The sequence below is a fragment of the Paracoccidioides brasiliensis genome (genome assembly GCF_000150735.1).
Source record: "Paracoccidioides brasiliensis Pb18 unplaced genomic scaffold supercont2.1, whole genome shotgun sequence".
NCBI lineage: Eukaryota > Fungi > Ascomycota > Eurotiomycetes > Onygenales > Ajellomycetaceae > Paracoccidioides > Paracoccidioides brasiliensis.
This window is the reverse complement of record NW_011371358.1, coordinates 2,592,569-2,619,726: the sequence shown is the minus strand read 5'-3', so window position 1 is coordinate 2,619,726 and position 27,158 is coordinate 2,592,569. Positions and strand designations below refer to the sequence as shown.

At 44.1% G+C, this 27,158-nt stretch overlaps 9 protein-coding genes across 9 annotated transcripts; 7 read left to right on the top strand and 2 right to left on the bottom strand.

Moving 5' to 3' along the window:
• Positions 1 to 1,338: 1,338 nt before the first annotated feature.
• PADG_00803 (uncharacterized protein) lies at positions 1,339 to 3,014 on the top strand (the record flags this gene model as incomplete). Its single annotated transcript, XM_010757685.1, has 4 exons — positions 1,339 to 1,743; positions 1,821 to 1,849; positions 1,921 to 2,647; positions 2,766 to 3,014. The coding sequence occupies 4 exons, from the start codon at positions 1,339 to 1,341 to the stop codon at positions 3,012 to 3,014; spliced, it is 1,410 nt and encodes a 469-aa protein (XP_010755987.1).
• Positions 3,015 to 5,077: 2,063 nt separating this feature from the next.
• PADG_00802 (uncharacterized protein) lies at positions 5,078 to 7,658 on the top strand (the record flags this gene model as incomplete). The annotated part of the gene is made up of 4 exons (XM_010757684.1): positions 5,078 to 5,155; positions 5,219 to 5,401; positions 5,467 to 6,596; positions 6,680 to 7,658. The coding sequence occupies 4 exons, from the start codon at positions 5,078 to 5,080 to the stop codon at positions 7,656 to 7,658; spliced, it is 2,370 nt and encodes a 789-aa protein (XP_010755986.1).
• Positions 7,659 to 9,222: 1,564 nt separating this feature from the next.
• Positions 9,223 to 9,746, bottom strand: PADG_00801 (uncharacterized protein; the record flags this gene model as incomplete). Its single annotated transcript, XM_010757683.1, has 2 exons — positions 9,223 to 9,639; positions 9,699 to 9,746. The coding sequence occupies 2 exons, from the start codon at positions 9,744 to 9,746 to the stop codon at positions 9,223 to 9,225; spliced, it is 465 nt and encodes a 154-aa protein (XP_010755985.1).
• A 1,296-nt stretch (positions 9,747 to 11,042) lies between these two features.
• PADG_00800 (uncharacterized protein) lies at positions 11,043 to 12,662 on the top strand (the record flags this gene model as incomplete). Its single annotated transcript, XM_010757682.1, has 2 exons — positions 11,043 to 11,501; positions 11,568 to 12,662. 2 exons carry the CDS (start codon positions 11,043 to 11,045, stop codon positions 12,660 to 12,662), a joined length of 1,554 nt encoding a protein of 517 aa, XP_010755984.1.
• A 1,557-nt stretch (positions 12,663 to 14,219) lies between these two features.
• On the bottom strand, positions 14,220 to 16,184 carry PADG_00799 (uncharacterized protein; the record flags this gene model as incomplete). The annotated part of the gene is made up of 2 exons (XM_010758196.1): positions 14,220 to 15,310; positions 15,407 to 16,184. 2 exons carry the CDS (start codon positions 16,182 to 16,184, stop codon positions 14,220 to 14,222), a joined length of 1,869 nt encoding a protein of 622 aa, XP_010756498.1.
• A 579-nt stretch (positions 16,185 to 16,763) lies between these two features.
• On the top strand, positions 16,764 to 17,194 carry PADG_00798 (uncharacterized protein; the record flags this gene model as incomplete). The annotated part of the gene is made up of 3 exons (XM_010757681.1): positions 16,764 to 16,900; positions 16,953 to 17,070; positions 17,147 to 17,194. 3 exons carry the CDS (start codon positions 16,764 to 16,766, stop codon positions 17,192 to 17,194), a joined length of 303 nt encoding a protein of 100 aa, XP_010755983.1.
• A 1,769-nt stretch (positions 17,195 to 18,963) lies between these two features.
• On the top strand, positions 18,964 to 19,368 carry PADG_00797 (uncharacterized protein; the record flags this gene model as incomplete). Its single annotated transcript, XM_010757680.1, has 1 exon — positions 18,964 to 19,368. The coding sequence occupies one exon, from the start codon at positions 18,964 to 18,966 to the stop codon at positions 19,366 to 19,368; it is 405 nt and encodes a 134-aa protein (XP_010755982.1).
• Positions 19,369 to 21,497: 2,129 nt separating this feature from the next.
• On the top strand, positions 21,498 to 21,798 carry PADG_00796 (uncharacterized protein; the record flags this gene model as incomplete). The annotated part of the gene is made up of 2 exons (XM_010757679.1): positions 21,498 to 21,548; positions 21,649 to 21,798. The coding sequence occupies 2 exons, from the start codon at positions 21,498 to 21,500 to the stop codon at positions 21,796 to 21,798; spliced, it is 201 nt and encodes a 66-aa protein (XP_010755981.1).
• Positions 21,799 to 25,736: 3,938 nt separating this feature from the next.
• Positions 25,737 to 27,068, top strand: PADG_00795 (uncharacterized protein; the record flags this gene model as incomplete). Its single annotated transcript, XM_010757678.1, has 2 exons — positions 25,737 to 25,988; positions 26,082 to 27,068. 2 exons carry the CDS (start codon positions 25,737 to 25,739, stop codon positions 27,066 to 27,068), a joined length of 1,239 nt encoding a protein of 412 aa, XP_010755980.1.
• Between the last annotated feature and the right edge of the window lie 90 nt (positions 27,069 to 27,158).

Genomic DNA, 27,158 nt, shown 5'->3' with positions numbered 1-27,158 from the left:
CATGTTTGATTGGATTGATGTTGAGATGCCAAGCAAGCCAATGGAATCTCCGGGACGCTTTGCCCAATCAGAAGCTTCACAACTGATACTATAATCACGTGACGTATATACTACCAGCTTGGTTGATTATCCGTGGGATGCCAAATCCTACATCAAGTGTTCGAATTCTACGGTTAGTCTCTTTGAATTTTTTTTGTCTTTGTGGCTGGCTTGAAACCTTGCCACTTAGCTATATCTATTGACTTCGCCAATTTATGCTCGTTTTATGTGAATTTGTGAATAAGAACCGGGTGAAGCGGACGAGGGATGAAGGCTAGGCGCATCTAAAGATGAGTGTGGATGGGTTTGTCCCGGACCCATCTGATCAATACGGGGAATATGATGTGAGATATTGATGTGACATATGACGTTTGTTTCGAAGGGCTTTTTTTGGGCTTCTGAACGTTAAGGTTCCCCCTCCCTCTTCTTTTCTTGTACGGTCAACATTTCCGTGGTGACGAACCTCGAAGATCGACTCTTTGGGTTCTGTTTTTCAAGTCTTCATTCTGTTGCGCTACACAGGGAGTCCACTGTTGGCTACAAATAAGGTTCTGAAAAACTCGTGGATCTTTTGTTTCTGAAAGACGAGATCTTCCAAACTACTTAAAGTATAAGGGGTTTTTCACAGATGCTTAAACATACCGGAGATAAAATGTTCCGTATATGGACTGGGATAGATTATTCATCCATCACAGTCCACCCGCATTCTTCTATTCCCAAGTTCTCTTTTTATATTTCTTCTGAAGGCGCGCACTTCTCTCCAACTCTGCCGGTAACATGTGTGATCTACGTCTAATCTGATGGATTCAAGTCATGCACGCATACATGCATAAAGCAATAGTTGAGATGGTCATCCCCTTGCTTAGTATCAGTGTGTAGGGTGGAGCCTATTTACTAACCCCCGCATTACTAAACTCCATCCTTTTCGCATCCGTGGACTTCCACGTTGATGTGGAGTTGGCGGCAGAAGAGGAATATATCGAATCCTCTGCCCTTTGGTGCTGGCTGCCCTTGTTTGTGAAGAGCAAATTATTTGTCTACTTTCTTTCCTCAAACTTGCGTCCCCCCCCCTTCATACATATGCTCTCCAAATACCAGTTGATGACGTTCTGTTTCCATTTGATTGTATTTAGAGTTTCTCATTAGGAGGAGATACATAACTTCTTCATATTACGTCGATATATTTTATATCCCCCCTTTCTTTTTCCTGACGTCGATTTCTTGTTTGAGTTTTGCTCCCCAAGGTATATACAGTTGGACTGCAGATCTTTCTTTCTAGTCCAAGATTGATTTGGAACCATGGTCCTACCAAACCTCTTCAGGAGCTCAGATGAAAATACCAGAACATCATGGGGCTACAGCTTTCAGTGGACGGAAGATCATTTGACACCCGAAAAGATGGAGCCCATGAAATATACCTACGATAGGCTAGGAGATGAATGTCTAAAACGATTAAATGAGATCTCGCCACCCCCGCAAAAGGCTCTGCCTCGTACCAACGAGCGACTTGCCCAGAAAGACGTTGGCGGCATGGAGAAACCTAAAAGAGACCTTTATGTGCTCCTCAGGGATAATGCAGATAAGGACGGGAAATTGGCAGCACTTTGGAATCAAGTGAATACCACCCCTGGCTGGGTGGATTGGGATCAGATAGAGAGGGGTCAGGATGTCTTTTATCGATATGGAATTCCAGCTCTGAATGCAGTAAGTTGATGTGAATTCCCTGGATAGGAAATTAACACAATAGCAGCAGTTGCTTATACTCCAGTTTTCCTCCTTAGCTGGGTTTCCAAAGTTTGCTGGGAGGAATGTACGTGCTTTAGCTAACCTTAACCCCTTTTTTTATATTATTCGGTTCTGACCTTAAAACACATAATATAGGGGCGTTGGACGCATCGTTGAGACTCTCGCGCGTACAGGTGGATTTTCAGCAAAGATTGCTCGACGGAGAATGTTCGAAACGACCCAATTTGTTTTTCAAGTAACCATGTCTCTCAAGGACATCCAGCCAGGGGGGGATGGCTTTGCCTCTGCGATTAGAGTTCGACTGCTCCATGCAGCGGTCCGAGAGCGGATCCTCAAACTTGCCGAAGCAAGACCGGAATATTATAGAGTAGAGAAACTCGGGATCCCAGTCAACGACCTCGACTGCATCGGTACGATCGCGTCCTTCTCCACCCTTCCCATCTGGCTCAGCTTGCCCCGTCAAGGCATTTTTCTCCGCGACCAGGAAGTTGTTGATTACATTGCGTTCTGGCGCCTGATTGCGTACTACCTTGGTATGCCAGCGGAACCCTTTGAAACTCCGCAAAAGGCGCGGGCCGCACTTGAATCCATTCTTCTATATGAAATCAAGCCGACGAAGATGAGCAGGATACTGGCGAGCAATATTATTACCAGTCTAGAGAACACCCCTCCCGCCTGGGGAAGCCGTGGATTCCTGGAGGCTATTACGCGCTGGCTAAATGGCAAAGAGCTTTCTGACCAGCTTGGTATTGGGAACTCCGGATATTACTACTATGGCTTGGTAATCGGATACTGTGCCGTTGTTAGTCTCTGGAGTTATTTTAACAGGGCTTTCCCATTTTTTGACAGGAGACACATTGCAGTATGTCGCGACCCATGGGCTTAAGCTCCCTTAGTTGGTTGCGCCTTTTGAAAAATTTCTACGCATCCCATCAACATCCCAGACGTCATTGAAACTAACGAATGATAACAACCTCCAGAGAACGCGTCGCAGTTTCTGGAAAATTATCCTTGACGAAAAGATCGGGCTCGGTAAAGAAGCCAAATTCGACTTCAAGTACATGCCTAGTTACGACCTAACCACTGAAACAGGTGCTAAGGCGGAGCGCACGAGGTCAACCATGGGAATCGAATTGCTGGGCTATTTGGGTCTGGCGGGGGCCATGGCCGTGACGGCCGCAATGGGAATTGTTGGTTATGCGACTTACCTGATGAGACATGGAAGATGATGAAAGCATGAACCCGTTGGCGATACGTTATGTTATTTTACCTTTTCCTTTTATTTTTTTACATTTTGCAACATCCATTTTACATCGACCCTGCTATGAATTCCAACCCAATTTTATGAGCTCAGGCAGTCACACGAAGAAGTTATGGTGGAATGAGTTGTTTAATTTTGGGGGAGATATTGGTGAAACTAACTACAGCGTGTACGCAAAAACGCTGGATATCTATATTGCGTAAAGTACACAAAAAATCTTTGCTGCTATTGGAGGATATATATACAAATGTTAACTCGAATAGAGAAGGGGATCTCGCGTTGCTTTCTTTCAGGATTTTGTTTTTTTTGGGGGGGATTTAGGTTTCCCACATGTTTATTGGCACCAGCAATGTCAGCGGAATGGCGCTGCGATGTATAACTAACTAGCCCGAACAAACATGGCTCCCTCAACTGAAAATGGGCGAACCTCAAAGAGGTATGTAATTCGGTTATTTGACTTTGGCAACACAACGAACAAATTTATGTTTACAGGATATGTTTTACTTACTCTGAACGTGTAACTAGTTGTTTCAGCCCAAAGACCCTTCGTGTAGAGCCTGGGTTAATCTGATTGGTTCAACTTAACAAAGGCGCCAAGGTGGTGGCTCAAACAATGCCATGGAGTCCTCTCAAACCAGTCATTAATGATCCATTCAGATCACCGCCAAAGACGATTAAGTGGACCATTCAACTTACTAACTACCGAGTGACCCTGCGCGCCTGCTGTTTCATCATCCGGTGCCAAAGCAACCGCTGGCTGGGAATCTTCTTCAATCCATGACGGAGGGGTTCTAAACTCTTCTGTATCATTCGCGATATAGCTTTTACATCTACGAGGGTTCCAGCAATCACATCTTGGAAGAAAATACGTCGACCTTGGAAGAGGCCGCAGTTGCTGGCAGATAGTCGGTTCTAAGTGGCGTGGGATGGGCGCCATCTGGAGATCAATTCGAAGATTTTCCCGAGTGATCGCTACCATTCTATTAATAAATAATTACCACCTACTTCCATGAATGGCCCGATGGCGTGCAGATGGTTAAACTGGCGGCTCAAAGGCTAAGCGTCCTCCGGGTTCCTGCAGGCAGTTAAAGTTCTCTGGTGTGTTTGAAAGATCAAGCAGCCAGAACTGTCTACGGCGCCAGTGGCCTGCACTCCTTCTTCATGACCCATGCAACATGAAAAGAAAAGAAAAAAGCCCTGATCTGTGGGGCCTTTGGGCCTTTCCACCCAAACACAAAGAAGATACAGCTATGGAAAGCTGGCGCTAGCACCGGCCGAAGCTTGATCTGGCTCCATCTGGTTCAACTTCCCGATCCTTTCAACTCCTGCAGCTTCAACTGACCAGTCCAACATCGGCGTTTCTATCTTGGGGACACGATCTGCTACTCCAACCCAAACAAGAGAGAATTTATTCCAATACTGACCAATTTGGAGACATTCTCTTCAGGCTAATGCGATATTTTATTGGTGGGCGGTTTGATTTTAGTTTCATCCTTTATATCCAAACTTTTGAAGAATGGAAAATTCCCGCCCGGAGAAAAGGGTCCGGGGAGCGTACCTGACCCATTGCAGAACTGAAAATCGAGAAGATGTGAACAATTTCAATTGCAGACCGTGTGGTTTGTTCCAGAGCTAAACGCTTGGTGAAGAGAGCTTCCAGGTTCTCTTAGAGTTGTTTCGAACATGAGCCTCCCCGGCGACTGGTCCATCTGTTGACGCCGAGACAGCAGTACCATTTGCAGAATTGTAGAATGAGCGCATATATATTGGAGGCTTTACTGCCATTCAACTCTTCCTTGCTTCTGTTCTACCACACCCATTCCTTCTTTCAAAATTGGTTTCCTATTCCTTGTTTGTTTTGTTCCTAAGTTCACTTGTACCCGCATCTGTTGACATTCTAAATTTTTATCATACCCACACTCGCTGGCCCGGTAGTTTCGTTTTGACATATCGCTGCTGGCACGCGATATATATCCAGTTTCTATTCACACTCACTCCTCTATCTAATTTTATCATTTGGGTCCTGCAAGCATGACCCCTTCTTCTATGAGAGCTACACTGGGTGCAGTTGCGATTTTTGCCGTAGCAGTTCAGCAAACAGGTGCTACAGTATGTCCACATTGGTTGCTAATTCCCTTCATCTATCTATCGTTAACTAACCACTTTGTATAGTATTCTTGGGACACGAACAAATTCTTCCCCAGTCCTTCGAACTGTGACAACAAGTGCTCCGATGTCCAGAAGACTGGGTTTGACTGGGAAAACCTTTCGGTCGGACCTTTCACTTCATTTGGTGATTTTGATTTCTCAGGATTTACCTGCAGTGATCAGAAGCCTGTTGAGTCAAATTTCCAGGTACCATAGCCGCTGCTACTTACCAGTGATGCCAGATTTGAACATGATTTTAACATTGATTCCAGAACAAATGCATTCGAGGCAAACTGCTCAGGGGTTCCTCTAGCGATGGACCAAACATCTCGTACGGGAAATCCATCGGTTTCTCCATCAGCGCTTTCCAGATCACAACCGACCAGGACACGGATGTCGGCTTTTTATACACAATGCCGGATGGCTCCACCTGCAAACACACCACTCCCTGTTCCAAGGGCGGCTCTGAAGTTCAGAATACACAGTGTGGAGGAGCAGTCAGTGTGAAGTTCAGTCTCCCAGAATACAGTAACCTGGATGGTTGTGGATTTGCAATCCACAAAATAGATTTTGACTGTGAGGTTTCAAAAACCCCGCTCAACAAGGCTTTTGAGCCACCCAAGGACGATTATCCTACCTATCCAACAAGCCCCAGCCCCAGCCCTGGCCCTGTGACTAAAGTCCCATCCTTTTCCCTATCTTTACCCTGGGTTACTCCGTCACCTAAGTCGTATTCAAGACCAGTACCATTGCCGAATGGGACACAATCTCCAGAAACTATTTCGGAAATCCCCTCAGAGACCCTATCAGAGGTGCCTTCAGAATACCCTTTGGAAACGCCCTACCCGGTGAACATAACTTCGGGAACCCCCCCGCCACAAATTACGCCTTCGGAGACGACTCCTTCAAATGGGACAACTTCCCCGACCGATATTATATCCTACTCAACTTCAACGGTGTATGCAACAACCAAAGTTACTATTACCCACTGTCCTCCGGAGGTTCCTTCATGTCCTGCTGGTTCCACCAAAATTGTCACTTCCACTGTCGCTATCTCAACTACAATTTGCCCAGTGACTATCACGCAAACATCGCCTGGTCCAATTGCTACAAATCCAAACCCCGGATACCCAACGCCATCAAATACAAGTTCCTCAATCTCTGTCTCTCCAGTTTCAGATACTACTTACCCCGTTGACATTCCAATTCCAACTCCTTCTACTCCCTCTGCTTCTGTCTCTGGTACTACTTACCCAATTAACATCCAAATTCCTACCCCTTCTACCCCCCCGGGTTCGATCCCTGACCCTTCATATCCCGTTGGCCAATCTACAAGGACAGCTAATTTAAGTATTCTACCCGTCTCCAAAACCTCTCTACCAGGCGTTTCTGTAACTAATATGTAAGTCTAACCTCTCCGTGGGATGTATTTTGCATCCCCGCGAAAAGTGGAATTAAAGGACACAGGCTAATGAAAACCTATAGTACAAATATCACTGTCACTAACTACCCAGTTATAAACACTATCATCTCGGGTACCTCTGAAATAATAATTACTACTTCAACGCTTTCTACCATTACAGTAACGACCACCGGCACTGTATGCCCAGGATGCGCTATTCCTACCTCCCCCGGCTTGCCTGATACTTACTATGTAACACCTTCCCCTCCTGCAACCCCCATCACTGGCCCATATCCATCGTCGGCTCTGCCTGTTACCAATTCACCTATCCCTTCGCCTTCCGGGATACCTACCGTTGTTCGAACTGAAGCGCCATGTCCAAATATAGTGCCGCGGTGTCTAAACACCTGGCTCTATAAGGTTCCTAAATGTTCTTCGAACAGTGAAACCAGTTGCTTCTGCCCTTCCCCCGACTTCACATCATTAGTGATTGAATGTATCCAGTCTTGGGGTACGTCTAAGGCCGAAATCCAAACTGCTCTCTCCTATTTCACTGGTATCTGTGCTGCATATGTCCCCGAAAATCCTGGCATTGTCACAGCGATCCCATCGACAATTGACCTTACCCCGCAGCCGCCTCCGCCATCTACCGCTGCTCCAACCGATGACTCGTATCCCTTAACCACTGAACCTGCACCTGCACCTGCATATACCACATTCGCTGTCTCTCAAGTGATATCCGTGTCTGGCACAGGACCTACCACTGTCAGCTCAATGGTCACTGTGCCCCATGTACAGTTCATTACCGAAACTGTTGCTGGCCCAACCTATGCTGTCGATGTCGGGCTTGTTCCGGTAGCAACGGCTCTTCCCGTTAAGACCCCGGAAGAGAACCCACCCACATATGCCACGGACCAGGCCTCGGGCTTCACCACTGTGCCAGTTACGCCCACGTCTAGCCAATATATCGATCCCTTTACAGGAGCCGGTTTCTCACTATCGGTTCCATTTACCTTGTGGATGGTATCAGGCATTACCGTTGTTATGGGTCTCTTGCAGTAGCGGGATTTCAGTTCGCTTAAGTTCAAATTTATATCCTCCCCCCCTCTCTTTTTGACTTTATTCTTGAAATTTTTTCTTTGTCATATACACGATTGACTTGGTTGCATATGCTGCGGACTTTTACTTTTGTTAAACTCGTTTCCTTTATATATTCGTAAAACATATCAGCGTGTTTGGTTCATACATTGTTTCTTTTCTTTTAGACAGTATCCATGGTTTGAATTTCAGTTCATTTACCCTCTCTGTCATCTACATCTGGCTTCTATTGATAAAGAAAATTAGAATGGCATAACAAGGTCGTAATTAGAATTGAACTTTCATTCTGAACTTTTCTGTAGGTACTCCAACTGACATCGACTGGGGTTAAACAGCACAAGTAAGTCAATATATAAATCAAGCTCTATGGCATAAAACAAGCGCATTTATGAATGAAGCGAGAACAAGCATACGTAAGGAGTAACTACTTGGGGCTCTCCGGCATAAAAACATTTATTTCACCTGCAAGGCGGCTTGGATAGTTGCTCCCACCAATTTCTCTATGACTAGCTAGAGCATGGAAAGCCATTCAATCATCCAAAACGGGCCAGTGTTAGCATGGTTAGAGTAAAAGTGTGCCAATTAGTTATTGCGGTTCTGCTACACGGTCTTCGGATAGTCGACAGAAAGAAGAAATAAGAGTCTCCCATATTCTCCTGCATTTAGCATGTCAACCTCTCTCTGAAAGGGGATATATTGAAATTAAACATAGCAATGACATCATTTTAATCACAATAACTGGAGTTGGCTGCGGAAAGGAGAGTGATATCATGACGACTTACCAGGAAAAGCGTTGATATTAGGCAGTTGAGTGCCATCGGAATGTTGGGAAACTGGGCAGAAACAGACTTAACTGTCTAAGTATGATTGGAGAGACCCCTGACCCTTACTCGAGATAATTTTAGTCCAACCATCGAGGAAATAGAATGAAATTTTGTGAGAGTAATATCTGTACACCTTTAATAGGGTTTATTAGGACAACTTTTGTAAACCATAAATTAATCATGACCACTACTTTAACCATAGGAGATTGATTGCCTTAAAGAGTAAGTCATGCTGAGAGGCTGACGAGAAAGCAAATGAAGCCCCTGCTGCAATATCTTAACATTAATAGGAACATTTACATATGTGGAACTATTATACATAAACAACATCCTTGCGTTAACAGTCAAGGGCTGAAACACTAAATAAATACAATATTCAGAATCACAGACTTGAACGCATTTCATTCCAATCATCACGTCGAGTTTTCATGTAAAATTCGCAGGGCAATTGCACCGTTTAATGCATGATAGCACGTCTCATTCACCCGAACACCCAAGGTTCTTACTTCAATTCTTTCTCTCCCGGGTGCACCGGGAGGTGTTCTGGGGTCAACAAATGCCGTATGTGGAACCCTCTTTCCCTTAACATCCTTTGAATCCGAGCACTTCAGCAACAGCCTCTCGTCATTTGCCATGCCTGACCAGTAATACTATTGCTGGCTCTCCTTATGCTTGAAACCAGAGGTTTCTCCCGTCCAGTTGGGTTACCGATGTTCAATGCCTACTATATCCTCGTCGCGCACTGAAGTTGCCGCTGCAAAGGTGAGAGGAGTGACTTGAACTAGCTCATTTAATGCTCGCCATACGTTGGTAATTCGATAATGAGCGCTGAGCGACTGCTCCGCTTCCTCTGGGAGGTAGTGTCCAACCCGTTCCACAGCTACGGCAGGAGTCTGGTCTATATGCGCTCTGAAGACAGGTGCACGTTCAGCGCCTGGGTTGGTGCGGCGAATTGTGTGATCAAAGATGAAAACACGATGTGCGCCAGGGACTTTTTCAAGAATCAGCTTCTCCACTTCTGGGTAGTAGACCGATTTCACATTCTCTTCGTCTGAAAAAGAAGGCTCCGCTGCAGACGAGATGATTTGAAAGACTTGGAAAGCGTCGTGATCAAGGGTGACCTGGGATTCACAATTTCGAAAATGTCTTTAACGGGACTTTGTGTCCAGCATTGCCATACTTGGTTTTCGGGACGACTAGAGCAGGATTCTCGACAAAATTGTACCATCACTTGGGGGTTCGTAGAAGGACATGTTCAATTGAGCGGGCTTATTGTAGCGTGGCTCATAATCCGGCAGCCTGGGATCAAAGACTGAAAGACGGCCATTATCTTCGTTGCAATGTGAATACTTTTATGAAAGACCGGATTTTCGGAACTAGATTATATCACGTGATATATTCATTCACGAGGTTCCACTCAACCATCTGCCTCATTTCAACAACACGATATCGTCTTCTGTACCACTTCACCATCCCCGATATAATATATACAGGCCTCTCCATTCATAATTCTATCATTCATTGCATAAGAGCATTCCTGTTAACACTTCTATCCAACCGCGACGGCAACGCCCATTGTCACGAACATTTTGGGGCCAGAGAGAACCGTAGGCGTGCATTGTGTTCTGGCATTCGCAGTCTTCTTCCTCCTGCTTCACCACTTTAACAACATAAAAATATCCTTTCAATATCCGTCATCAGATAACCAAATGCCCCACTACCTATATTCATATCCTTGAAGAACCGTTAGCGGCCACCCGAGCTACCTTTGGTGTAGCAACAGAACAGACCCTGAACCGACAACAGCGCAGCGTCATCTGCTCCCACAAGAATTGCAGATTCAGCCTTATCTCGAGCTGATACCCATAAACCTCTCTCACCTACCCCAGACTCATACCACCACTTTCAGTTCTTATCGGTGTCAGACTGTTCTTACTCCTCTCTCTCTCTCTGTGCTAAGCAACGAAGCTGCCAGCTCAAAAGGCGTGTCAAACCACACAGGTATGTTTGTCTTGTTTGTCTGAACTTTAACTATACTCAACTTAATCGGCAAAGCTACTGCATGCGGCTGTTGCACTCTCAAATCCCTTTTCTATAACTTTCATTACCTCTCATGACTAGTCCTTATTTTCTAACCCTCTTATATTCATAGATTATTTATCGCCCGGATTGTTTAACCTCGGACAAAGAACCGTTGCATTTGGATCCAACCATCCATCGCATCATTTCGCCAGCCACAATCGACAGGTGAAGCGGCCGTGGAACAATAACATCATAATTTTGTGCTGAATTTGGTCTCCTGCGTTTGAATCATTCGATCGAATTTATTCCTGCTATTGCGTGCCTTCTGTTTTAGGTTGAACATTATTCAATTAGTTGACTTGTGCTGTGGGAATTTCTTTTCGCGTACAGGCGTTGAGTTTCGGGATCCTCTTCTTGATTGCATCGTTGATGAACCTCGTCATCTCATTACTTCGCCCATCATACCAACCACATAGCCTTGCGTTTGAGCACTAGCACACCAATGGCGTACTCTCCACCGCCTGTTTCGCCAAATATGACTGCAGGTCCATCCCATGGCTTGGGTGGAGCCCAGTCTCACAGAATGACTTCCAACGCTCGAAATCGTTCTAGGTCTCCCCCGGCTAACCCTCAGCCTGTTTCCAAGCGTGATAAAAGGCGAAGTGCTCTCCAGGATCGGGTGCAAGATCTCACAGAAACATTCAGCAATGAACGTGACTACCATTTTCGCAAACAAGTTCACGATCTTCAAACCGAGATGACCCTGATTTCCAACTCCCAACTATATGACACTGAGCCGTTGAGCGACTCGCCAGAAACTATTTCAAAGCTTGTTGAGCAACTGTCTGCAGCGGGCCATCTAGTGCCAGAAACGATCCCTTCGGGAAAATGGTATGCAAATTTTGTGCAGGAAATGAATCAAACGAAAGAAGAGCGAGATTTAGAACTCGCCACCTTAATGGTAAGCTGATCCATCCCGCACGTCCCGATTCTTGCTTCAGCTCTTGACCTGATCATTTCTCCGTAGAATCGCCATCGCGACCAATTTTCACGCATTAAACGAGAACATGACTTCAAAATCCAGTTTGCACACCAGGAATGCACAAAACTTGGGGAGACGATTAGGGAACGAGTGGTTATGTCAATTTCCCAGAAGAAAAATCGACTGATGAAGGAGAAGGAACAACTAGACCTTGCAGATACCAACGCGCTACTCCTCCATCCAAATCAATTTTCAATTGCAAATCCCGCAAGCCCTGGAGGGCTTCAAACTAATAGAAAGACTAGGCACACGCGCCATAGAGTTGATGTAGATGACATGGGGAATGGAATTGGCTCTGAGCCAACCAATAAAAGGAAACGAAAAGGCATAGTCGATGATGACTTCGATTCTCCCGCGAGAGATGGGGGTATGTTAACACCGGCAGACCGAACAAAGGTGCGGATGAGTCAACACCAAAACGCCGCAAGTTACCACATATCCTCTCTATTCACGGAGAAGGAATTGGCAATGCACAGTAACAGCGCCCACGTCGCCGCTCTCCATTTTCTCGCTGCCTCCAAAAGGGCTAAGCAGCAAGCCTCAACCCCGGCGACGAACGGTCAAAATGCTGACGGCGGCGATGATCTAGCTGGCTCCGGCGACGGGAGTGGACAAGAAGACACAAGCGCCGCGCCCGAAATGGAACGAACAGCTAGCCAGGGCTATCACGCTACGCGTTCGACACGTAACACGGGCGCTGGTACTTCTGGCTTGACACTGCTCGGCGAACTTGCAGACAAAACAGCCACACGGCCCAACCTGCCCTATTTCATTCTAGGAAATTACCACGCACGGCCCAACGGTTCCGGGTCTGCACCGCCGCCACCACCGCTCATGCCGGAGGAGATCGAGGACGATCTAGCCCGTATCGAGAAACTAGCGAGCAAGCCTCAGGGATGGATCGACACTCGCTTGGTCAATGAGCTTGTCGAGGCGACCCATGAGCATGATCAGGATCATGACAAGATTGTTGACGGGTTTTTCCTTGAGAGTTCGGAGAGGTTTGGTTCGCTGCACCCTGATTTCCCGCCGGAGATGGATGTGCATTTGGTTCGTCTGTATCCCCGCAAAGAAACATGAGGCTGCAAAATTTGCCTTTTTCGGTGATTGGATTTGGGCTTTGGCTGCGTGACGGGTTTCAAAACTTTGACAGGACAAGTACATATGACCGTGTAATACAGCGTAGGCGTGTTTTGTGTGTTTTGATGTGGTTTGACTTGGAGCGCTATGTGAGGACCGGGTTTTTTACCTGATGTTGCAGCAGTTCGGATTTTTCTTTCTCCTTGAGCATCGATGGAAGTCGTTGGTTTTCTTCTTCCACTCTTTTGAGTATACATAAAGGCGCCTTTAAGGTACATTTTTTTTTAATTTTTTTTATTTTATTTCTAATTGTTTAAATAGACATTATCACATGCTTGATGTTAATTTTGCGTTAAGACTCTCCTCTGGCCTGGAAGTGATTCAACGTGAGAAACTTTATCTTTGAACCAAAGGACTATGCAGCAACTTTATTCCCTATATAAAATATACGAGTTGGATGTTTACGGCAGTTAAAGAGCCTTGTCTACATAGTAAATTTCTTTTGATTTTTTAAATAGGTTAAATTGTTATATTGCATCTATGGTTTACATCTCAACTCGGGGATGATGGTTTTTCAATTGCGATTGCTTATGGTGATTACAGGTAAATGACAAGAGAGGAACAGAATTCCACAATTGCATGAAGAATAAATACGTGCAATAGCTCACGATCATCAAAGACAACTTCAAAGTCAATAACTCTAACGGAGTGCTACTTCATACAAATAAAAGAAACAAATTAAAGGATTGAATTCAAACAAGTTGAAAATCTCAATACTTTTTTTTTTTTTTTTTTTTTTTTTTTGAACTCTGATCTCTACTAATAATCTCTTCGATTTCAATCAACCGTTTTTTATTATAGCCACGGATCATTCGTCTTTATCCCCATACTACGCTAACTAACTACGGCTCATGCCAGCTGAATTATGCAAGCAGAATAAATAAACGCTAGTTTTTGTGGCGTTTTTCGGTTGGATATTTTTGGGTGGCGGTGGTCTCTTCGGCAAGGCAAAGGGAGCTCGCCCGGCCGCCGCCGTTTGACTATTTCATAACCCTACCACATCCCGAAACTTTATCTCTACAATTTCATTATCGGCATATATGATCAGGGCCAAAGACAATTCCAGACCATTCAAATTCGCCTTTCACATGCCAAGGGCTATTTTCTACCAACAAACAAAATAGAAAAACATAGAAAGTAAATATGTGAAGAAATACAATACAATAGTTTATTCTTTTTTTTTTTTTATTAAAAAAAAACCCCTCCTGAATATGAACAAACATGTTATATAGAGATAGATGAATATATCGACTCAAAGAAAAATAAGAGAGGGGCAGGGAAGAAGAGCTCAAACACTAAGCAGAAATATCTCAAATTTTTTAAGGGGGGAAACTTTTCGCTGCAACCAGCTATTGTATTTCCGCCCAGATATTCCCTTTCTTCTATTGCATATTTCCAGCATGTTCTTCGCCCCCCTCCTCGTCTTACATGGTCCATTAACCCAACATGTTGCCATATCTTCCGTCATTTAAATATAACCCACCCCCATTTAACGCCTTATTGCGATCTGCGAATAACAAATACGCCAACTTCCAAACTTGGCCCAAGATCCGTACCATTGGCAGTAGACCTACTCCGAAGTCCCTGAAAAAGCATTTGTAAAAGAGACGGGCACGGCATATCCCTATTCGACGACTTCTGGTTTCCTGAAGAGGTTATGTGGTTGGATGGAATTTTATAGCCAGTCCGCCAGTGACCATTCAAGATCGCCCTTGCCCGTGGCGTCTCTTGCTGAATGTACCATTCAATCCACGACTTGCTATCCATACGAATCTCTCCCTTTCTTCCGTATATCATGTTGAAAGATGATCCACGATTCGAAGAGGTTGGCACACTATCCAGTGTAGGCTTTCGTTGGCTTAGATTTTGGCATAGCCGCAAAATGTTGTTTTGCATTGTTTCGAAATCCTCCATTTCGGATATGGCGGGCATACACCCTAGAAGTTTTCCAGTATCTGCGGAAAGTTCGTTGACGACCACCATTTGACGTAGAAGGGGTTCAAGGATGGGACCGAGGTAGTGGTTTTTGAAGGTATGAGCGCCTGCCCTAGTTGGATATATCAGTACGAGACTGCCTCCTTGAGGGGACAGTTCACGGAGGCGATCGACGAGGACGGATGGACCAGTGGCTGAGAAAAGATCCCGATATTCTCTCGGTGAAGGCGGAGGAAGATAACGTTCCACTATGGAGATGTGGACACTATATGGAGGAACAATTGGTGTGGGTGTGCGCATCGTCCCTGAAGGTAAATTTTCCCAAGCGGAGTCATGGTATGAATATGCTGAAACAGGAACACCACTGGAAAATACTGTTAAATTGAAGTAGTCGTCGCCTGGAGAAAACCGGTTTGGAGTACTAGGAGGAGATGTTGGTAGGTTATTTAGGCTGAATTTTGGAGGCATTGCATGGATTATGTTGATATACGGAGACTGTTCTGGTTGGAGCCTATACTGGATTTCTTCAACAATGGAGCCAAAGGCGGAACCAGGAGAGGAGTTTATAGATTGATCGGTAGGTGGACATGGAAGAGTTTGCGAAACCATTTGTACGGCTTGGCCAGGAGTTTTTGAAATGTGGAGGGCAGACACTTGTTTCAACATCAGTATCAAATATTCGATATCTAGTATAGAACTGCACAGTTCGAAAAAGAAAAGGTAGGGGAGGTAGGTCCGAGTGAACATACCAACGAGGTTAATTCCATGTTTAAGCCATGATTTCGGATCGTCGTTGGCGAGTAAGTGATTCTCCATGGGCGGTTGAACACTCCCATTCGATCCCACACTCTGTGCAGTCGACTCTGGAGCTTGAGGGTCATTCCCATTTGGCGAAGGAGAGTACATGCTGGTGAAATTGTCGAATTGCGATGGTATATACTGAGTACTCGATTTTATATCACAGATAGCACTATCCGAGTCTGAATTCCACTTGACAGCACCAATTTCTGCTGGGGGTGTGGGAGGGAAAGCGAGTGTTGGATCGAATCGGTGAGATAACGGGTTTTCAGGCGACGCGTTGGAGAACAGAGGAGGACAAGTAGCAATGGAAGAAGAGAAATCACATACGGCAAGCGGAGGACGTCCAGAATTCAGGGTCGAAGCTACTGAAACGGATGCTTGGGAAGAAGCTGTAATGCCTAGGGATTCGAACGGTGGTAGCTGCAGATTGGGATTTTGCCGCGATAGTAATCTCATCATGGACGATGATTCAGATTGCAAGGACTCGCACGATGAGCTACGTTTCGAAGCCCTGGAGATTGGTCGGGATGTGTAGGGTGGAATGTGTGTTCTATCACTCTGGCTGGTCTTCCGTGGATGGGCATCTGGCGAGAACCATCGCTGCACTGCAATAGAGTCCGGTATTTCCGTTGATAACGAATTGTCGGAGTGGTCGGGGCAACATAACTCATCAAAAGGAAATAATCGAGAAGCACCGTTCCTAAGGTCCTTTTCCGGAGACTCCATGACTACGTGGTGATCCGCTGACAAGCCTGGCTCATTCCCGCGGTTGGTGTGCATTCACAAGAGAATGGTTAATTAGATGTAAACGCAGCGAAATTTGGCCTTCACGGGGATCCGTTCAAAAAGTGGTTTGAAAAGTCGAAACAGCCTTGGCGTCGAACACCCAAATCGATAAAAGAAGGGCGGCTGTTGGATGCGCACCTGCTGTGCTGAATGGATATATATAATATGGCCTAAAACTCCAGGTGTATCGCCAAAGAGCCGGAAATGAAAGTTGTGCAACGCGAGCAAAGAGACTAGATCCACCAAAGGGTCTAAGTGCACGAAAGAGGCTGGCAGGATGGGGAGCTACCCAGTCTGCCTGAGAAATTGAAGAGAAATCGTAGCTTGGATGGATGGATCCTGGAGCAGTGATGCGGAAGAGCTAGAGAAGCAAGGGTAGAATTCAAGAGCAAGCTATAAATGAGGGTTAGGAATATGGCGCATAGAGAGGGTTGGTGGTGTTTAAGATAGAACAATCGAAAGCTAGAATGTGAATCCGAAAGAATACAAAAATGAAACGGAGAGAGAAAAGTGAAGAAAATGAAAAAGAAGTTGAAGTTTGAGGTTGGAATGAAGATGGAGATGAAGATGTACCTGGGGATGAATGATAATAATATGGAGAAGACAGAATGCGGCAAGTGCAGTGGAGATCAACGGGACGGATATGGCTGGGCTCGGTACGGTACGGAACGGAACGGTACAGTATGTATGTAATTACAGATAATACAGGAGGCAGAAATTTAGGGAGTACATAGGGCGGGCAGAAAGGGACGGAACGGTCTTTGGAAGTTCTCGTGATATCAGGGTAATAATGTACGAGGTGGGTGTTACTACGTATTTAGGTATTGTATGTAAGTTGTTGGTATTTGTAGCTAAGAATAACATCACCAAGTCTGCTTTTCTGACACTGACTGTTTCCTCAGGAAGTCTTGGAGAGCGATGCTATTTCTGCACACGCGGACACCATTTAGCAGCCATCACAGACCCACGAGTCACAACCCTTGCATCCACAACTGGGAAATTCTCCCGGGGCAGCCCGATCAAATAAAATAATAATAATTAGTAGAACCTGTCCAGAGTCCCCCTGCTAGAAAGCAAAGACCTGAGACCTGACAAAGTAACCAGCAACTAACCTTATTATATAAGCAGTATTATCAGTGAGAATATGATAATTGCATTTTATTTTATTCAATTAATATATATTTTTACAATTATAATTAAATTATTCTTTAATTTTTTAATATAATATAATTTTTTATTTTATATTTATAATAATATATATTTTTTAATTTAATTTAATATTTTTAAATACAAAAAATAAAATTATTAAAAAATATAAAATATAATTATAATATTTAAATATAAAATATATTTAATAATATTTTTTTAATAAAATATTTATTAATTTATATGAAATTATAAAAAGTAATTAAAAGTTTATTATATTTTAAATTTTTAAATATTAATATTAATATATAAAATTTAATTTATTAATTATAAATATAATAATAATAATAATAATAATAATAATAATAATAATAATAATATAATATTTTAATATTTTTTTAATAATTAAATTATATAAAATTATATAAAATTAATTTTAATTAATAAATTTTTATATTTAATTAATTATAACTTATTATATATTATAATATATATTTATTAAATATTTAATATTATATTTATATTATTATAAAATTTACTATTATATTAAATTTCAAAAATTAATAATATTAATATTTTTTTATTTTATTTATAAAAGTTTTAGTTTATCACTATTTTAAGTATTATTATTAAGTTTAAAAATATTAAATAATAATAATAATATAATAATAACCCTCAATGGGCCAATAAAACACCGTTCTTTGTAATATATACTGAATGTTTATTGCGTGTGTAGGGTGTGTGTGTGTGTGTAATGTCTCGATCGCGGCGTCAATAACTCTATAAGAGACCAGTCTAGATCTCTATCGCCCAGAAACACCAAATTGACACTGTCACACGTTTCGCTTGATACACAGATTCTCCAGCCAATAATCCATGGATACGATACAGACATCCAGCAACACATTTGCATCCATCGCCACAAAAAACAGAGCAGAAAGGAGCCCTACGGATTGTTTAGTACGGAGTAGTGCGGATATCAACCATTGGAAACAATGCCGAAGCGAAAAATAGGAATAATATGCTCTGAAAGAGTGGGAATAAACCAACCACATGGCGGTCCAGAGAAGGCTGTCAAATGCTGTGTTATTTAAACTCTACATATATATATGTATATTTACATACATTGTTAACGGGCTGTGCGGGAGCCAGTTGTTGGTTGAGGGGTCCCGTTGGTCAATCGTCCGATGCCCTGTTTCGGACTTTGTTGATCCAACCAAATGCAGCTCGAAGAACAAGAAAATGATAAAAGAAAAGAGAAACGGAAGAAGAAGAAGAAGAAGAAGAGCAAAGGAAAGGAAAACTAACCGGAGAGTACTATCGCCTGTTATAATCAACCGAAGATAATGATAAAATCAACCCTGGAAAAGGCAGCCATCGTGTTTCTCTGCTTTTTCTTTTCCTGTCTGTTCGTTTTGACTTTTTAAAAATTTAAAAATTCGAACGTCGCAACCTAAGCCCTTGGACTCGCTGAATTCAAAAATGAGAGAGAGCTTAACGTTATGGGTGCAGTTTCAAAACCACTAATTCAACCCGTCGGCCTCATGGATCACCCGTCACTACCTCCGTAGTCATGCCCAATAAACTTGCATCCACAGAGATGTTCGACGAAATGGCCAAATGGGTATTAGCCCGGGTGAGACGGACCGCTCTCGTGCATGTTTCATGGAGAATGCCTGTTCACTCTCTTCCCGCAGATCCTTGGCCGCAACATCGGCCGGTCTGGGGGATGTTAGGGGAACGAGGAAAACCACGACCCCGTCGTCTAGTTCGCGATGAGCTGGCGATTGTCACGGCTGCTGGGATATTCAACACCTCTCTCATTATATTAGTTGAAGGGAATGTTAGAGATTTGCCGTTAATCATTAAATCTGATGAGACACTTTTCAGGAAGAAGAAGATTAAACCTGAACTGCTAGCAATAAAAACAAGTTGGCACAGTTGCGGAGCACTCAAAACCAATTCAAGCACGCTCTGATGATCTATCACCGCCATCACCTGCGGGTCGCTGCTTAGCGGTTCTAGCCTGGGTAGGTGAGGTATTGTCTTTTCGTTTAGGTCAGGGAATTTTGTTATTTAACCCTTTGCGCTGTACTGCTGGACGGGCTACTCCGTACTAATCAGCTTGATCAACCTTCGACATCTTGAGTTCCTCTCTTATTGTGTGGGTCTCCTGGTAGTTAATGCTATGGGCATTTGAGTTCGTGCAAAAACAAAGTTAGAAAAATTAGCATGAGCGCTTTGTTGACGCCGAATCAAAACCAGCCTGAGACGGACGGAGTTTAATTGGCAAAAGGGCAAAAAAAGAAACTTATTGCACCATCGAGAATTCTAGAGCGTGCGAAGCAGAATGTCGGGATGGTTGGTCTGGCCTGTAAGAAACAAAAAGAAGAAAAAGAAAAGAAAAAAAAAACGGTTAAATGGGAGCAAAATCGAGATGTTACCCATTAATACTTGACATTCGAGCGACCCAACTGAGCTTAATAGATTTAAAAAGGGGTTGTGATCCATTCGGCGGGATCCATTCCAATGACTCCACGGTACGAGTAGAAAAGATATATGGGGCTGAGGGGCAGTGAGCACGAGCAGTGAGGGCAACTTAAACCCCAGTAGCTCCGCCATTCGCCTCGCAGTTCGACAGAACAAACCCGTACAGTGGGTGATACGACGGGCATTATTTATTTATTTATTGTTTCATCATTCCAACAAATTCTATGAATGTTTGGGATTGCCAACTTGGGAGTATCCGAAAATGAACTTTTGTCTATGGACTTGGGATTTGCTGGACCAGATGTTAATCTTTGCGAGTCAAATCTCGCGTGTCAAATGGTTATGTAAAACATGGCTCCAGGTTAACTAGTATTTCAGTTTCTAGAGTGGGGTCGGCCGTCAAAAGATACAAAAATTTCGCCTTCCTATGGAAAACGGAAACATGGGTTCTGAATTGGCCCGCAGGCTACGCTGGTATCAGAAACGCGGAATATATTGACGATATGTATGTGTTTTGAAGAAACGTTTAAACCCGGATGACACTGGGATTGATGTTCATTAGAGCTATAACTGTTTTTCTAGCATTTCCTTCGAATATTTCAAATATCCATGGATCAGACCAGTGTACACAGCAGAAATACAGAGCGTTTCTAGTTTGTTTCCGGAGTATGTCACTGTTTCGTATTTGCCTCAGAAGATGGCCCGAAGGACACGACACATGCAGTAAACCTACGTTTCTAGCAAATTGTGGTGAACAGTTAACAGAGAATCTTGTACATACGACGTATGGACGTTGTAAGAGATCAGAGTGAATGGGGATTGCTCGTGGATTTCTCAGACATTGGCTCAACTCCCTCTATGACAAACATAGCCGTTCACCGACAACATCAACATTCATCTTAAGACTTGAAAGGGATCTGTTAATAAGATTTAAAGATCCAAGGGGTTTGCGGGCGGGATCTGAGAAATCTGGCCGCTGCAACTCGTTTGAAGTTGTGGAACAAATCGTTTTGGAGAGGTGCACGGGGGCTTCATCTTTTAGATGACTGAAATGTCAATGTAAGTGACCTTGCCGCATCTTTGATTAAACCTGAAAATGCCCTTTTGAATCGCAATCAACCATATCTTAAGTAACTGTTATTCGCTATGTCGGAACGGGAAATTTAGCGCAACCTCGAGATCCATGCATCTCGTATTGGAGGACAAGGGATATAAAACGAAAGATTATTATCTAGTAAAGACGAAGGAGGGATATGGGTTGTGCATGAGGACAATGCGTATGCAGGAGTCAGCTCTAACAGATATTTCCGAGAGTTAAAGCAAGAGGGATATAGATGAGTAAGAATGTCGAACAGATACGGCAAGGAAAAGTGCTCAGATCTCCGTTCCTGGCAAGGATCTATCTGTTCAAGGCTCCTTTATCCACAAAAATGGCGGGTTTCAAGAACAAGCCTTCAGGAGCTGCTCCTTTATCATCCCTTGGAAGTCCTGGTTCGCGTCAGCCAAAGGAAAGAAAAGGAAGGAAAGAAAGCATGGGAAAACAAAAAAAAGCACAGTATCACGGTGGAAGAGCCAAGGGCAGTTTCCCAGAGGCAAATGTATGCTCTGGCCATCACAATGTCGGCACTGTTCTCCGAATACACATCTGCAGCGGGGGAAACTAATGAGGTAACTACCGCTAGGCTACAAACGAAACTGCAGCTGTTCGAGTGGTTAGGAGTAGCTAGTTCATCCGTGCAGCGTAACTCGCAGTGCTACTAATGCACAGGTCTCGTCATGGATCAGGATGGTGGATGTGGATGTGGCTGCGGACTGCGGACTGCGGCCCACAATGATGGACCGTGGTGACCCGGTGACTTGTATTTCATGTTGGGCAGGCGGCTCGTATCTGGTTTCGAGCACTCTAGAACCCCCATAACCCATATGGAATCGATGGATAACGGCGTATCTCCGGTGCTTCAAGGAAGGCTGTGAACTGTACTCCGTAAGCCCCCAACAGTTTTGAGTTCGCCTTCCACAGGGATTTCCATGTTGTTCATCTAGGATAGTTGCCTCATGGCGAAAGGCTATACAATTTTGAGATGCTGATGATCAATGATCGATGACTTGAACTAAATTTGTATGCAGTGTGGAGAACACCGAGATAATAAATTACCGCGCCCAAAAGCCACTCGGCAGTCGCCAGAAGAGAGGGAGTTGTGAATCATAGTGCAAGACAAATAAAACTCAAAGACGAAACCATGAGTCGAGATCGACAATGGAATTGGTAGGCCGGCTCGCCCTGTCACCTGGGCCTCCTTTGCCTTTTTGATTAATTAACGAGTTCTTCTTTTTGGGTGGAGTAGTTCGCGCAACAATGATACAGACAGAATCAGCCAATAGCGGGCTATGTCTGTTCATTCTTCACCCCAGCCACAGAAAACTCCGTTGGTTATCTTGACATCAATCAGGCGGGATAAAGGCAGGTGATTCGTTCGATAAAGAAAAAGGAATGTATGATAAGTAATAATTAATGGAATGTCGCTGGGGCGAGAAGTATTCGATTCAAAGAGGCGCGCTCGTGTGGGCCGTTGGAGTTTAATATTTGTCATACCATGGGCAGCCAAATCCTCTGTTTAACTCGGCTCTGAATGGGAGGAGGATTAGCTATCGAAAAGAGCGGAAGCGCGAAACGGTGATCACTATCACGATTCATTTTCTACTCTATTTTGAACAGGCTTCCATGCGAAACGGAGAAAAGTTCCTGAGATTGGCATCGTCTTTATTTTCCTCTTTTCGATTGGCCATGTTATGCAGGGCAACTAACGTTATCGGTCTAGTTCTCGGATGGGGGTGTGGGTAATTAGGTGTGATACAGATAACCATCCAGTCTCGGTTGTAATCGACCGTCATTCCCCTCGCATTTTTCACCAATCTAAGCATACGCCTGTGGCAGCTCTATGTCGAAGCGAAATATACCTTGTATATGCTTTGGAAAATACGATGTCCCTTCAACGTAACTACGGGAAGGATACACTCAAGTTTCCATCCCAGCTCGAGGGGGTTAAGAGCATCGAGAACAATCTGGATATAACGGCAGCAACTTGAACTGGAACCGGCAACAAACCAGCAATATTATAACGAGTTACAGAGTACTAGCGCACGCTTCTCCTCTATAAACAGGCAATATTTGCTCCTTTCTTTTGCTAAGGAAAAAGCATTTGGTGTTGTCCGTTTCTTTGCTTTTTTTTTCCTCCACGATATTGCCCCTTTTATCAGAGGATCGGTACCAAGTTTATGATAGGTATCCAACTTTAAGGGGGGAAAAGGGGGATCTCATCGGCGGCACATCACGGTGAGATTTCGATCCGGAAGGCCATCCCAATAGCATTTGTGGCCGATTCACTCCTTACCGCCGCTGAAAAGTCGATCGATCAATGTCAGGAAGGCAGTGGTGAACGGAGCGGGTGATGAACGAAATTCTCAGCCGATGATTGCCTCGAGTTTACTCATGCAAATGGAAAATCATGTTTGGAAAAACTCAACTAGATATATGTGTTCATCAGTGTGATACGCTTCGACCCCGGCTAAATTCTGATCGGGTCCAACTGATTTTTACCTTATTCTTGTTGACCTCATCGATGACGACCTACTGGGACTGTGACTATTTGATCGACGCGGTACTCGGACCTCGCCTGCTTATGCTCTCTACATAATCTTGATCTCTCCAATCACTTTGTCAAACCACAGCGTCAGGACACCTCAGAGCTTCGTAACGTAGTGTCCTATCTCCTTGAGAATGCTCTATTGCTCAGTTAGAAAACTTCAGGGGTATTGAGCCCCATAATCGGAGACCCATTTCTTCTGAGACAAAAATCGACCATGAGTTCCCAGCTCATTTTCCGAGACCTTCCTGCTCCGGGCAACGTGCTGCTGGCCTCGCGGATGAAACAAATTGACTGATACATTTGCGCCTATACGTAATGCCCTACCAGTCACATGGAATACTCCAGGGGTCTTTCCACGTTTCCTCCTCCACGGATTCTTAGTACACACCAAACAAACATTTCTGCAGGGTCTGTGGACATTTTCCCCAACGTCGTGGATGAGAAATTCGAACTCAATGAGCCAATCGGATCCTGCACGGTGCATTCCGTGACATGGTAACCATGCGGGTGGCTTCCATAGCTTCACGGAGTTTAACCATGGTGACTCGCTCATATTTCCAGGAAAAGCTTCCATCCCCCAGGCACTTTAATGCTCGACAACTTGTTTGTACGCCACCAAATGCTCTCCCGCCTTGGATGTGCAACGTCACAACCAGTTCCGGGGTTCTCAGACATTCCACTTCAAATGATATTCAAAGCGTTAGTTAACAATATCAACCGGTCGGCTTCAGTGAGACTTGTACATCCATTTTGGCTTGTTTTCCTTGGTATATTGGGTTTTGCAGGATGTGATACCTTCGAGGTGCGAGAATTGCCCAGATTGACAACTGACAATGACAAAAGGTGAAACGCGACCAAGTCAATAGTTACATCTTGCAACAACACAGAGGCAGCTCTTATTCCTCAGTTTCAATGTTTGACGAGTGCTCAACTACCATCAAGGAGGGATTGTTTTCTTGGCAAAATAAACATTCATGAATTGCATGGTTTCCCTACGGCTGAGAATGATTCCCTGGCGAGGTGCATTTTTTTAAGATGGATCTCAAGCGTCCCAGCTGTAGATGCTGTTGATGTTGATCAAGCGACCCCCGAGTTCTAACTGTGAAGGAGTCTGTGGAATGCCAACTACATTTAATCCAAACGGGTGAAATGAAACAACTTTCTCCGTGTTAAACTACCCTGTGCCACGGGCCGCGACGGAAGCCAGAGAATTTTCATCTACAGTTCTCGTTACTATGAAAGCAGGCTAGAAACTATACAAAAGTCTTCAATGACGCTTTATATAGTCCTACTACTACTTCTTCCGATGTCGCCGACTGAACTGCTTCGGGTGCAAGCTAGTCAATTGAATGGTAAAATGCCGTACCTTCACCTGTACTTAATATATCTGGGACTTAATAAGATGCCAATGGATGGTCCAACTTTCAGTCAATGATATTGTGAATAATATCAGTTTTTTTGGGGGGGGATGCTAGGGAACATTTTATGCGTGGAAACAAGTTGCCTTCTTTACCTTCGAGATGTTCTGAGATTGTCCCTCGTCATGAGCTAGAATCAAGGGTGGATGTTTGCAATATCAAGTTCTCTCGAAGTTAGCTATCTGGTTGGCTGGGGCTATATTGAAGGGTGCCGATTAAACTGATTCTGATACAATATTAATACCTCAAGATATCAACATGACTTGTCTCCTCAACTCGTATTTCTTTCTACACCCTTTTCATTTTCTGTAAGTGTCCTATTTCTCTCTTTTAATTATAGTTGATTGCATATCTCACAGTCAGTCAAATTCTCCAGTCAATTCATTCAACGAAAGCTGCTGTTGCATATTCTTGTTTGGTTGCCCCTGCAACATGTCTTATGACATAGTTATCAACCCCTGCAGTGTGTATGTGTGTGTCTATACATCTCTTGTTATTCCCTCTCTATTCTTTCTTTAGTCTGCTCTCATGATAGTTACTCTATAACAATCTTTCTTGTTAATCACTTCTTCAAACTTTCATCTAGTGTCACAAACAACATTCCACAATGCAGATAAATATATCATTCTTCACTGTTTTAACAGTATATCTATTAATACTGCTAGCCAGCCATACCTTGGCAATTTCAAAATTATCTGCTCTCGGTTCAAAATTTTTCAATGAAGAGGGCCAGCAATTCTTTATCAAAGGTAAGTTTATCCCGCTCTTTATACATACTTTGAATCTATACAATGTCGAGAATGACATCAATACTGACTTTGGAGTGGAAAGGCATCGCGTACCAGCTTACTCCTCATGATCCACTAGTAGACACTGAGCAGTGCAAACTGGACTCTTCCTTGATGAAGGAATTGGGGGCAAATGCTATCCGTGTCTATCACGTCGACCCAACAGGTGACCATCACGGGTGTATGAAGGCGTTTGCCGATGCAGGGATATATCTATTCGTTGATTTGGACGACTTCCCCACCCAAATCACAGAGGTATGTACAATGCATCCATATGTGTTTCGTCCAAAATAAAGAAACAGGAGATATTTTGAAGGTCAAAAGCTGACAACCATCCTGTAATGATAGCGGGCTCCCACATGGAACGAGAACCAGTACAAAGCGTTTAAGTTAACCTTGGATGAATTTCAAAAGTACGATAATACGGCCGGGGTATTTGTGGGAAACGAAGTTCTTACTGTACCGGGTGACTCTGCTGTAGCTCCCTACATTCTCTCCGCAGCTCGAGATATCAAGGCCTATCGTGACTCCAAGAACTATCGGAAGATACCAGTCGGGTATTCCGCTGCTGATATTGAAGAGCTACGCCCCATGCTACAGAACTATCTAGTTTGCCGCCCAAAGGAGTCTGAAAGGTTGGACTTCTTTGCCCTCAACGCCTATGAATGGTGTGGTAAATCAACGTTCAATATTTCCGGCTACAACAACCTACAAGCCCAAGCAGAAGGCTACCCAGTCCCCATTTTCTTCTCAGAAACAGGCTGTAACACGGTCCGGCCACGCGAATTTGAGGACCTCTCTGCCATTCTTGGGCCCCAGATGACCGGAACGTGGTCTGGAGCGATGGTGTACGAGTGGATTCAAGAGATGAACAACTACGGCCTGATTACATATGGGAAACAACTCGATGGAGATGGATATACAGTCGACCCATCCGCGCTCGATGGCTTCTCCCGTCGTGGAACTCCCACCCCTGTTAATCCAGACTTCACAAATCTGAAATCCCGCTTCGCAAGCTTGTCACCTATAGGGACTTCATTGCCGGACTATTCCCGTTATATATCAGAAGTTACAGTGCCGCCTTGCCCACTCTCGACACCTAATGGCTGGGCCGTTGATCCCAGTTCTGATTTACCGTCTCGCGGAGAACTGGTAAGAACTCCTGGTGCTAGCACTAGACGTCCAACGTCAGGAGCAACGACATCTTCACCATCGTATCCCAATTCTGGGAACCAGCAGATGTTAGTCTTCAGATTGTGGAGTGATGGCACCTCGTTCTTCTATATGACGATTGGTTTGTTAGCTATTAGTGGAGTTATGGGATTTTGGATGTAGGTTGACAGCGGAATATGAATCACGATTGCGATATTTCATGCTGGCTTTGGGCTATTCTGTGCAAATAGTTTTCGTTTTATGAGAGCCAGG